The 13,489-nt window shown below is 37.7% G+C and overlaps 1 protein-coding gene across 2 annotated transcripts in view; it reads right to left on the bottom strand.

Moving 5' to 3' along the window:
* The window catches only part of LOC309553352 (uncharacterized protein), a 163,544-nt gene that overhangs the window by 37,458 nt on the left and 112,597 nt on the right, over window positions 1-13,489 (bottom strand). For both annotated transcript variants that reach the window (XM_082254452.1, XM_082254451.1), the window contains exons 12-13: window positions 10,567-10,630; window positions 6,481-6,527 (exon numbers count right to left, since the gene is read on the bottom strand). In XM_082254452.1, coding sequence (XP_082110578.1) covers window positions 6,481-6,527; window positions 10,567-10,630 — 111 coding nt within the window. The remainder of the gene's footprint in view (window positions 1-6,480; window positions 6,528-10,566; window positions 10,631-13,489) is intronic.

Raw genomic sequence — 13,489 nt, forward strand, 5'->3', positions numbered from 1 at the left:
ACTTGAACATTGGGATTTAATTTCAATTTTGGGAAGAATTATCACTTCTTTGCTAATCGGACTGATTAATGTATTGACTTATTTTGATATTTGTTAACAATTCATTTTTCTGACCTATATATTAGGCACTGGTTTGTAAAAGAATCATTGTATATTATTACGTTTTTATTTTTGTTAGAATTGTCAGTTCAACCAAGACTACAAGTAAGAAAAAAAAGTTTAATTTTTGACAAAATATGTTTCTATTCAACTGCCCCCCCCCCCCTTTCTATTGTTATTTTTTATTTTTTTAAATTAATTTTTACATTTGTATTCATTTTGTTTGTTACCCTTGTTTGTGTCACATAAAAAAACTCACAATTGAAAAAAGCCTTTATTTATGTGCAAATTTCTTTGCAGTGCTTTGAAACAGAAACTTAAAGCGTTTTTTTTCCCCCAACATTTCATATTCCTGATATGTGGCTGCTGTACCATGTACTTGTATGAGAAAGTATCCTGTTCTCTTTGTATTCTCATTGTGTGAAATTCCTTGTGTTCCTGCCAGTCCCTCTGCTTTATTTTTAAAAACTGACCACACTAAGCAGGAGAACACACCGTGGTCTGTTCTCTAGCTAACAAATAAAGAGAAATATTCAGCGCTGGACTCTTGTACACACCACTAATAAATGGACCAGCAGCTAAGCACTCAAGGGCAATATCTCCAAAACACCTTCTGAATACATAATAGAAAAATAGTGCAGCGCAATCCTAGTGGTAAAATAATAAAATCATGCAGAGTCCCAGTGTTAATAGGTGTCCATATAAACAGATAAAAGTCTCCAGTGTAAAGTGGTCCTAGGGCAATTCCATAAGGTGCTTGTCTCCACGAGTGCTCATGCAATCCCACCACCTGTTCACACTGCCGCTCACCTTAACAAAGAGACCCTACAGGGTCAACCAGCATTTCATCTCAAAATCAAAGCATCCTCACACTTTCTTCCTTAAGTGTAGTAAATGATTACACCTCCGATGCACTGTCAGCTCCTCAAACAAGGTTACCAATATGTGTAGGATGTCACGTGACCCGCGGCCGCCTCTTACTCTTTCGGGTTGGTGGACCTGATGCACGCCTGCTTGCAAACTCTGCAGATATGCACTGTTATTTTCTTCAAAAATGTGAGTTGTTTACTTATATGGATTAAAGAGTGCTTGATTACATACAGAGAGCATTAGATCGTTCTTTCTTTTCTCCTACACATATTGGTAACCTTGTTTGAGGAGCTGACAGTGCATCGGAGGTGTAATCATTTACTACACTTAAGGAAGAAAGTGTGAGGATGCTTTGATTTTGAGATGAAATGCTGGTTGACCCTGTAGGGTCTCTTTGTTAAGGTGAGCGGCAGTGTGAACAGGTGGTGGGATTGCATGAGCACTCGTGGAGACAAGCACCTTATGGAATTGCCCTAGGACCACTTTACACTGGAGACTTTTATCTGTTTATATGGACACCTATTAACACTGGGACTCTGCATGATTTTATTATTTTACCACTAGGATTGTGCTGCACTATTTTTCTGTTCTCTAGCTATACTGGGAACTCAGTGTACTCTCCCCCAATGATCACCTGTGTCCTGACATGCCCCTGCTGCACAGCCGTTCACTCAAAAAGCTCAGTGTGCTGCTTCTTCTCCCCCCCCTGCTCTTATGCAGCTGAGAACAGAAGGAATCCCATCACTTTAAAAAAAAGGGAAAAAGGAATATTTATAATTTTTTTTCTATCTATACAAAAAGGTTTTGCCTTTCATTTCTATTTTAAACTGAATGGGTTGTTTTACAAGGTAATCGTTTACAATCACTTGAATTTTAGTGCAATATTAAATGGGACAGGATTAAATGTATACTTTTTATTTACAGTTACACTCTTTTTTTTAACTAACAATTAGTGTTTCTGGTTGGATTCAAATTCAGGACCCCAAGCTGGAAGGTGCACATGCTAATTACCAGCCACTTATCAGCCAAAGGACACAAACTTGAGGGCCTGGACATGCACAGTTGACCATGTTGCCAAGAACATAGGTACTGTATATTGTGTCCTTGACAACATATTGTTGCACAACACCAGTCCCAAAAACTATAAAGCCACCGTCAGCCTGTGGATCAATCCACCAGCAGCAGGGACTATTGTGTTCTGGGCAGAATGTGGCTATCACTCAGGGAGACAGCAGGGTGGAAATTGTGGTCAAGTAAGTGAAAAATGTGCAATTTTTTGTAACTACCTGCTGCGCAAATTGCTTTTCAGACCAACATTTACAAACCAATCAATGTGTAAATTAAAAATTATGGATCAAATTTACTCTCCAGGAATCTTGATTAAGAATAACTCAATATTGATACTGGTACTATTCTAAATTGCCATTGCCAGCTACTAAGTGATTTTATAGATTTTGACAGATGCGGCCAAGTAATGAAAGAACCAGACAATAATGTGAACCCAAAACGCTGTTGACGGGGTTATCTTTTTATTGTTGCAATCATAGTTGCCAAAGTGTCTTTTTGATATTCCTAAAGTAAAACCTATTATGAGAAAAATATGGGGGCTGCTTTGCTGATCTCCTTCTGAAATTGCTGGTTGCCCAAGCTGATCAACTCGTTGAAAATTTGAGCAGATACTGAAATCACTGGCTTCAACACTGGAGCAGGTCCAGAAATCATAAAAACGAAGAGTAACTTTTTTTTTTTTTAATAAGTAACTCCCTAAGTCTTAACAAATAATGAAAACATTTTAAAAATTAATGCGTCTTTCATGCATGCAATAATAAACAACAGCAAGTGTGAAGAAGACCTTCAAGTTAATCCTTATTTCAAATATCCACTACATGTGAATATTAAAAGAGGTAAAGTTAGGCCACTTTGAATAATTCAGCTCATTTGAAAGAATGGGGATGTGTGGACTAGAGGAGAAAAACATCATACTGTGGAAAGTTAGTTAGCATAAACCTGTTCCAATATTTTGGCAAAAATATGCTGTCCATGATTGAATATTGGCATGTTCGGGCTTGATTTTGCTATTCATTTAATATATATGCAGGCCAAGATAGAATTAAAGTGGAACTAAAGACAGCAATACTTACCTCTGCTCCAACAGTCCGATGCCTGCAAGATCCAGCGCTAGCAGCTTCTTCCAAGTCCTGGTCTTCGGCCATCTTGATTGGCTGGTGCAAGAGTGATGTCCTCCTGTACCAGCCAATGCCTCTACTACACTAAAGAGCCTGCCCGTTGGTGAAAAATAAAAAAAAAATAAAGGCCTTTAGTTCTGCTCTAAATTAAAAGCATCATGCTTTTTATCTTAAAATAATTTTTAGGGTGACATGTTATGCTTCTGCATGCTTGTTCCTCTATATTTTTGTTATTGTATGAAATTTATCAGTTTGTAGATAGAGGTAGAAAACCCTCAATTTGCATTTACTCTACCCACCTTCTTAACAGCTGTTGAGAAATCATCTGCCCATGGGATGTGCATTGTCTTTATTGTGTTAAGCAAGTCATGGGCTTGCATTGTGAGATGTAGCACTAAAACAGAACTATTCTGTAGTACTGCTAAGCAGGAAATAGAGCCTGCTTATCTAATAGTCAAATATGGCTGCCCTACATACGTGTAAAATTACAAACTAAATATTGAAGCAAGTTTTTTTTTTTATAATTAACACATTATTGGTAATGCTATTAATATTAAGTTAATCTACTTTACACTCACCTCCCAAAAATAATTGAAAAGACAGTACATTTTCTTTAATGTATTTATCTTGTCTTGCTTTTATAGTCAAAACATAATATCTTGAGTATGTCTGTCTGTCAAGCGTGCATTATATTCAGTATTAATGCATTATTTCTGCATTAATGTATTGGACACTTCTTACCACAGACTAAACTTTGCCTTGTAAATGTCTTATTTTATAAGTATAAACAGCTGTGTTTATGCCTTCCTGAATTTCCAATTTCATTATGAAGTTGTCACCATGCTGCGTGTGAGCAATAGGCAGTCTGAGGCACTGTGGCTACCAGCTGGCACTGGAACATTCTTCTATAATAAAGGTATTAGTCAGCCACCATTCCCTATTGTCTTGATTATATTTTTATTCTTTTCTTATTTTATGATGCCAAGGCTATTCTTCGTTCATTTTATAGGTGCCAACATAAAAAACAAATGTAATCAAAACCAATTTTTAGGCACATATGTGCTGTAACATAAAATCACTGTAACCAGCAGTTATACTTTCATAATATGCAAACCTAAACTATGTTGTATTTTTAATTAATCTTTCTCTATTTGCATAAAATACAGATGAGGATGTTGTGCATTGCCATTTGTCCAAACAGTCGAATTCTACAGATTTCTCCAATAGTTCATCTATAGTAAAGCTCAAGCTGGGTGTTTAAAAAAAAGTTTTCCTGGGCGATGGCTTATCTTTGTAAAATCTTTATTTAGCCACAATTGGCATATAGAAAACCCCTCCTTGACGCTTTTCACCCTGATGGGCCTATTCGTTAGGATGTGGTTGGTATTCTACTGCCTCCTTAGGATCGGGAGCATGGACGGGCTCCTTGGCCAGCACCTGGAGTGTCTTTAGTTGGGGAGAGTTGTCAGTCTGCGGATCAAATACTGCTTGTGATGTGATCTCTACATTAAATGTTTGGACCTTTGCTTATGAATCCATGGTGCTTATAATAAATGTTCTTTCATGTGCTGATATCAGCCACCCTGCTGGACATTATTGAAGCACACACTTACCTTTGGTTCTGCCTAAGAATATGTGCAATGGGAATATATTGTATATATATTGAATAGAACATGAAATGTAGAGCGATGACCTGCACTTTGCGGGAATTACAGATCTATATAACCTAAGGTGGCTCATCTCCTAGCTAAAAAAATAGCATTTAGGCGCAGTGTGACAAATATCCCCTTTGGGGGGATGGGGTTCACCTGCCTCCTAGAATTGTGAGATAAGCTGGTGGTAGTGGTAGCACTGTGTAGCAGTATGTAGGGTGTCAAGCACTAGTCACACCCTTCCCCCCCCCCCCCTCCTTCACCATGCTTAATTTAGGTTTTCCCAGGAATGAGCAGGGTGCGCTGTGTGTTGGAAAGAGGGACTGTAAGCAAAGTGTTCTAAAGTAGCCTGTAGGTCCAAGGTGACCCAAAATGTCTCATAACTAGCCATTAGACTAAATATTTTCCTACATACTGGATTGTGCTAATGCAAAGCGCTGGGAAGGAAACTCTTTTGCTTTTTGTGTGATGGAAAGGTGATAAATAAACAGAAGCAGGAAACCCTTAATTGTACTTTGGCATTTGGACTATCTCTCTGATGGCTCTATGCTTGAAGTTGACCACAACAGTAGACAGACAAAAATGTGAAATGGGGAATTACTGTGGTTACATAAATTAAAAGGGAAAACATTATCTTGAATTTACTGTATTGTGGTTGCTTTTGGTAAATCAATTAAGACCAATCAAATCTCTGATATGGTTATTTTTTGCCCTGTTACTGTGCTCTACCCTGTGGAGCTACCAGCATACATATTTATATCTGTGCAATTAATTTAAAAAAAAAAAAAAAACTTGTGAAATAACTGAGATGTGTGTGTAAATATCTGTAATCACTGTCCTTGCCCCTCCTTGCAACTTTCCTTGCCCCTCCTTGCAACTGACTGACAATTGCAGGCACGAATTATCCAAAAGACTGACGGCTTGCAGGCACGAATGAAACTGCTGTTGGAGGATATTGTATTTTTAGACTGGTGCGCTGGAAGCATCAGCAAAATGTGAGTACCCATACTATTGTTTTTAATAAAGATATGCTTTTAAGGGTATAAGCACTATTGGGTTCTTTCTTCGTGTGTGGGATTGCAACGGTGCTGTGGAGGAGTTGAGTGAGAAGTCAAGAAGTACGTATTGGGGCTAACTGGATGCTAATCCCCAGACCAGGGAGAGGCAAAAAGGCGTTATTAGACCGAGCTTAGGTGAAAGGTCACATCATTTGAGTTGAGAACCCAAATATAAGGGGGGAGCACTCATCGAGGTGGCACATGGATGTGTTCATTTAACTGCATGAAAGGAGAATTAAGAGTGAGCACCCTATACAACATGGATGTCGTGGCGGCAAGGATCATCACAATATATTTACATGAAATTTGCATAGTTGTGGACTTTATGTTTTTAAAGAAGCATCTGATTATGTCACAAGTATTAATAATTCACTTGCTTTTTATAGTATAGCACACATTTGTCACAACTGAGGTTTTAACAGTTGTTATTATTCAATAACTTGTAATTGTTTTATATGATATTATTTATTTACTAAGGTTTGTTTTATTATGATATGTGTGTGTGTGTGTTTTTTTTTTTTTCCAATAAATCATAAAGGCTATACAAAGTTTTAGTAGGCCAAACAAAAAAGAGAACAGAGCAGAATATGTTTGACTATGCAGATGTAAACTTACTTGTTATACATTCTAGCCAGAGTTCCTGGATAGCTTCCTTTAAACATCTAGCAGAAGAAGAAAGTAAGCTTAGTTCTAGACAATATTACATACAATATCTATACATTCTCTATTTATTTGTATTTGTTGTTGTTAGTATTATTATCTTTGTAAGTGCTTTAGGCAGGGCTTTTTTTCAGGGGGAACGTGGGGGAACGCAGTTCCGGCACCTTCAACACTGAGTGTAAGTGGTAATTGCAAGGGTGCTGGGGAGTGATGGAGGGCCTATTGATGATGGTCGCTGGGGGATTTATGTTCACTGGTGGGGATCTTTTTTTGCATGGGGGGTCTATTGTTGCTGGTGGAGGATCTTTTTTGCATGGGGGTCTATTGTTGCTGGTGGGGGATAATTTTTTTGCATTGGGGCCTACTGTTGCTGGTGGAGGATCTTATATTTCTGGGGGGTCAGTTGTTGCTAGGAGGGGTCTACTTTTGAGAAAGAGGTCTATTGTGGCTGGCTGCTGGAGAATCTGTTGTTGCTGCTGGAGGTCTATTGTCACTGGGGTAGATCTATTATTGCTGGGGTGGTATTTTGTTGTGGGGGGAAGGCATTGTTGTGTGGGTGATCTATTGTTTCTGGGGGGTCTATGGTTGCTGGCGGCAGGGGGTCTATTTTGCTGCTTTTCTTGTTATAATTAACAAGTTCCTTACAAATTACTTAGCATCACAGAATGATACTGGGTTCTGTGTTCTCCAAAAGGGGCAGTAGTGGGAGATGGGACTAAGGGACGTGCTTGGAGGTGGGTAGGGGGTGGAGACAAGGGGCGACTCAGAAGGGGGGAGCTCCTGCACCTACTCTCTGAGAAAAAAAAGCCCTGGCTTTAGGCAAGGTACTCATCAATGGCTTTAACTGATTACCAATATTATTTTATTGGCCTTTTCAGAGACAATTGGTAAGTGGTTAATAAAGTTCAGTGTGTGTCTGAAAGGTAACCTGCATGCTTGACAAATGCTCAAACATCATACAAGTTATCTCTTACATTGAGTTGTAATCACATTATTCAAATACTTCAGAGCCTGTCTAACAACCTAGGTCAGCTTACTGGACGCCTCCAAAATGGGGTTGGGAAATTTTCATGTAAGGTTTGTGGTCATCTTAAGAACAGAAGCATGCTTTCATAGAACAACAACATAGCTAGCCTTTGTGGCTGTATATAGGAATTTAGCACTCTTAATATGTTACCATAATTATGCATGAGACTAAAGAACTGTGCAATTTTTAAATTAATGTTAGAGAATATTGCTAGTACTAACTATATGCCCCTTTATCAGTACAGAGGTTAATGATGCTCTACCCCACAAGAGATCTGCTAATGCGTAATGAAGCATTTGTGATAAATTGAATACTTCTTCCTGTAAATCAGCTGGGATACTCCCAGACCTTTTCAAGTGAAAAGAAAGAAGCTGTGACGAAAAGATATCAAGCCAGTAGTTAAGTACTTAACAGTCTCAATCATTACTGTAATTGGTATTAATAAACATTTTGCGGCCTTAAAACCAAGCTTTCTGGTATTACTTAATACATTTAGCAAACAATTGCATGCTTTAACAGTTTTGCTGCACAAAGCACATTTTGCATATGATGAAATATATTAAATATTTACACCACAATTCCAAATTCATCAAAGCTCTTATTAGTCATTTCTATTCTCATTAGTCATTTCTACACACGTACATACACAATCTTTTATATTGGTAACATAAAGCATGAAGGATAATTTGAGCTCTCATAATCTGTACTAAAAATATTATACTTTGGCTACTCTGCATTACAATGGAAGAGTGTTAATATGGTCCAAAAGAAGGAATTGAAGGAATGTAAAAAAAAAAAAAAAACACTTGGACAAGATTGCTTACACCCAAAAGTTTTCAAAGAGCTAAGATCAGTTATTTCAACTTTATTATTTCCAAATTGTGAAGATATGCCAGTAACTGGCATTGTGTCAATTGACTCGGGTAAAGGAAATGTATCCAAATTAAAAAAAAATCTTAGGCTCTATATCACGATAACCTTCACTTGTATTAAAGACATTGGTATTACACTTTATACAAGCTTTTTTGTGTCCTATTGGTTTAGGTAGAGGTAATGAGAAGACAAGCTCCCTTTTTTTAAATGATCTGGGGGAGTGCATGTGTGGGCACAGCCAGGCTTTTGACAATTGGCCTGGTGCTAAAAAGCTTCACAGCCAATAGCTTGCTGAATCAGGGATGGATGAACATAAGACTAGAAAGAGGGAGTGGTGGCAGGGGCCCTACAGAATATATTCAACTGTCTACTGCAAATAGATATGCAATCAGATAGATATTGTAATAACAACCTCCATTTTCATAGTCTTGCTACTACTTTCTTTTTACAGCAGTTGAGCAGTGTCTAAGTATGACTCTAGAGCAGCATTTCTCAACCTTTTCAGGAACCCTTGAAATAGGTTTCCCTGCTCAGGGAACCCCTGTTAAAATGACTATATCTACAATTAATGATACATTAGTGTGTGGGTCAGTGGGAAAAATGCTCCTTACAGCTCTGGTCATTGGGAAGAATTACCCCCTTACAGATACCTAAAAAGATTAATGGTGTCAGGGAGAGGCAGAAATTGCTCATTGCTTAAGAAACCTTAGCAACCTCTGGAGGGACTCTGATCGAGAAACCCTGCTTTAGAGTATAACAGACACCAAAAAGGTCAAGTACCACCAGTAATTCACAAACACACACACACCTAGTCAAACACATCCCCTGCCTTCCTACAGGTCTGTGTGAGGGCACTTGGGCTAAGTGGCATTGCTGTTACTCTGCCAGCTCAAGGCATTTTAAAGAAAGCAGCATTTTTACTGAGGACAATTCATTATTCAGGTATTGTAAAGTATTTCCAAGCAAACGTCAGTCACAATCATAACACATGGGAGTGTAGAGAGATTAAAATGTGTGAGTGTGAGACTTCAACTGAAGCTTATAGCAAATATGTGCCCTACCTCAAAAACAAAACTAGGCTAACACTTTCTCAAAGAGTAGGCACTTCCTAAACACCAATTGAAAAAACACACAAATAGTTGAATCCTGGGAGTGGTATGAAATTGGTGTCAATACCCATATATGAGGGGAGGTGCTTCCAAAATCATACTTAAAACAAAAATACCACAAAGGATATATCACCTACTAAGGCTACCAAATTAATCATTTATTAGATATATATTAAAAAAATACAGAGGCCACCCCCCTAGGGATACACTCAATCCGTTCTAATCCCCCCAAATCCTCCCCAGCTTGTATGCCTCAGTACCTCTGAAATCAAGAGCAATGTTTGATGAAATTAGCACTTGATGCATTCCTGTGGTAAGCGAACAAACCACAAAGAGATAGAACATAACAAATCAGCCTGGATTTTGGGGGTACCTGGAAGGGTAACAAAGGGGCAAAATGGCATATAGGCAAATACATGTGTTTGCTGCATCTGAGTGCCAGCACCTTTTTTGGGAGAGGCACACATTTATTTTAAATATTAAAAAACACATTTTTATAAGACCCTGAATGGTACATTATTGAGATATACTGTATTTTGAATGAATATTTTTAGAGACAACACGTAAACTAGCTGTATTAGTCCTTTGAAATCACAATGAGAGCTAATGAAGGGGAGAACAGATAATTACTAAACTAGAAATTCTAAAACATGTGGAAATATAGTTATAAATGTGCAAACACATTCTTTCCATTTGTTAGGTCTTCAAAAAGAGTGCTATTTGAAAGCTTACAGGCAATTAATCATAATGTATTATGACAAATGAGGGGCTAGATGGAATTAATTTATGGCTCTTTAAATTTTGCTGAAATGCTATGGTAATTCATAGTACTGCACCCAAGAACCTCTTCTAACCAGAATTTAACTATAACATTATAAATCTTTCTTCTGAAATGCCTACCGAAAACATGCTATTTTTTTAATATGCCAAAACCTACCTTTGAAGAACTAATGAACACTTAAAATATAGTCTCAACATAATATTTTCTGTTGCCTGGAAAAAGGTCATACTCGGTTTACTCAGAATACTTACAGAAAAACCTGTTGCTTCAGTCATTTTCTGGCACCGTTCTCTTCTCTGTATTGATGTTCTGTGGCTGATAAAATATAAATGTGTAATAATATATGCTGTTAGAGTTACTGGTAGTTAAATCTCCCTACATCTTCTCCTACTTTGTAATGTTGATCACATAAGCCATCTCGTGACTATGTTGCAAATGTATGAATGCCAGTAATTGAAATATGCTCTACAAATAATAATTATATTGTTGCTATCTGTACCAGACATACACAGTCATTCAAGAAAGTTGTCCTTCTTTAAATACATTTCTGCAAGTGATAAAATGGTAGTCTACAGAACATATGAAGAAAAGATCACCGGCACTCCACCAATGCTCTCAAACCAAAGACATACTCTTTTCAGGTTGTGCTTGCCGAGTTGCCTAACTTATTTGCAGCCTGAAAAAGAATCAAATGCTGGCAGGCTTTTTCTTTATATTTTAAGTCTTTCTCTTATATAAGTTCAGAAGGACTCCAGATCAGTTGCCATGTTATTATTGTTCTTTTTAACAGATTCTTGCTTTAAGAATTTTGTTAAACTACATGTGTAGAGGATATGCTGATATTTTTGTTGATATTTTAGCATTTTAATAATAACTAAAGGCGAAACTTTTTTTAGTTTTGGATAGAGTACTAGAGTATTAGAATACCTGACAGTTTTTTTTTTAGTGCTTTGCCCCCGTAAATACAGTAGATTTGACGTTTCTGTTTTTCATGTTTATTTTATTTTATTACAGGTACTTATATTGCATTGTCAATTTACACAGCGCTTAACATATATATTGTACATTCACATCAGTTCCTGCCCTCAAGGAGCTTATAGTCTAAGGTCCCTAACTCACATTCATACATACATATACTAGGGCCAATTTAGACAGGCGGCAATTAACCTATCAGCATGTCTTTGGAGTGTGGGAGGAAACTGGAGTAACCAGAGGAAACCCACGAAGGCACAGGGAGAACATGCAAACTCCAGGCAGGTAGTGTCGTGGTTGGGATTCAAACCCACGACCCTATTGCTGCTAATTATCATCAAAAGTGAAGGTGAAAAAATCTCCAATTTTGAGTTGTCACCAGCACAGTATTAGAAGGTAAATCTTTCAATAGGGACACTAGTTCTGGTGACTCCAATGACAACCATAGATTTACTCAATTTGGAGGAATTACCTCTCATTTCTTGAAAGAATACTTGGTTCCACTCTATATTACAAAATGTGGTATCTATCCCAAAAATAGGACATGGGAAAATCAATCCCAGATGGGATTGGCCATCGGGGAAAGGGGCATTGTGATACCCAGGAAATATAATGGGAGATGTAGATGCAAAAATTTATAAAAATTATCTTTTTATTGTATCAGAATAAAAACTCATTATGCTATAATAGCATCATAGAAACATTAATAATACAAAAAAAATTGTTATTTAGACAAACATTAAAAGTGCACAAAATTACAGACAATTCAGGAAATCACTCATGTACAGCATGACATATGGACTCCAAAACCCCTACGCGTTTCAACCAAAGGTCTTCTTCTGGGAGTATATTTTTATAGAGTTTTTGACCATATCTGTGTATATAATAGAACAGGTAGGTAATATACATAGAATAACAAAAGTTATTGAACAAAAAAGAATAGTACAAAGGTCCACAAAAAAGACATTTATGTCCATTACATTTTATATGAATCAAACTTACATCAAAGATGGAGTACAAAGAAAAAAAAAGTTTTTTTTTTTTTTTAAATCTGACGTGGCTGTGACTAAATGATGTGTAGGGGAAACACCCAGGTGCTGAAGCCCAAATTAGAGCACACAAGGGACTGATGGCATGGATGAACAATGTAGTCCTAATGGGGATACACAGAGCATAGCATAACGTCAAGGATATATATATATATTCCATAGACTGTCAAAGAACAGAGAGTCTATATCTATTCAATCGGTCCACCAAGAAAGAAAAAAGTTACCTTAGTATTTGCCCAACAAAATTTATTTGATGGATTAGTGCCTGATATAGGGAAAAAAAGCTTCTGACTCATCATCCCAGAAACAGGTATAAACCTATGCCAAAATGCAGGAACAAATTTATTCCCACAATCTGGCCAACAAAGAACAAAAAAAGGCAAACATATATTCAAATCAGTAAAAGCGCTAGTTTTAAGGAATTATTATTATTAGGACCATTCAAAGCAAGGCAGAATGTTATACTGTATTACCTGTAATTCACAAAGCCAAGTGCGTTCCCTCCTTGACAGTAAAGGAATGAAAGTGCCTGTGTAAAGAGCAGATATATAAGGGAAAAGATCCACCCACCCTAAGTCTGAACAGCCAATCAGAGTAATAGAGCGTAGTGGGTAACATCTGATGCCTGATTTCAGGGAAACACCTCCAATTGTCCCTCGCACTGTTACCTTGACAACCCCTGACTCTAACGTTACGTCCGGAGGTGGCAAAAGATGCAGGGGAACGGGCGGAAGTACAGGGAGAATGGACATCCGCCCAAACCACAACACAACCAGCCTGAAGGAGCGACAGAAGCCGCCCAGCACACGCCCAAAGGGCGGGTGCGGGTGACAGGGGAAGTGGCCATGAGGAAAAAGGGCAAATGTAAGAGATAGTGCGCCAACACAAGAACCCAGCAATTGAGAAAAACAGCTGGGTAATAATGCAGATGCCAAGTGGAACAAATGGCATCATCCTAAAGCCCCAACCCTAAGCAAGGGGCTACATGTGCCGGGTGAGATCTAATGTAGCCCCAGCTATGAGAAATGAGACCCCAACAGACCAAAAAAGAGAACACAGCCAGAGAGATATATCCAAAATATTAAAAATCCTAAGATCTACAGAATAAGAGATAGCACAAAACAACCCCGAAAAAAAAAAAAGAAGAATTTCT

Source organism: Pelophylax lessonae (assembly GCF_965119305.1).
Source record: "Pelophylax lessonae genome assembly, chromosome: 4".
NCBI classification, from domain to species: Eukaryota; Metazoa; Chordata; class Amphibia; order Anura; family Ranidae; genus Pelophylax; species Pelophylax lessonae.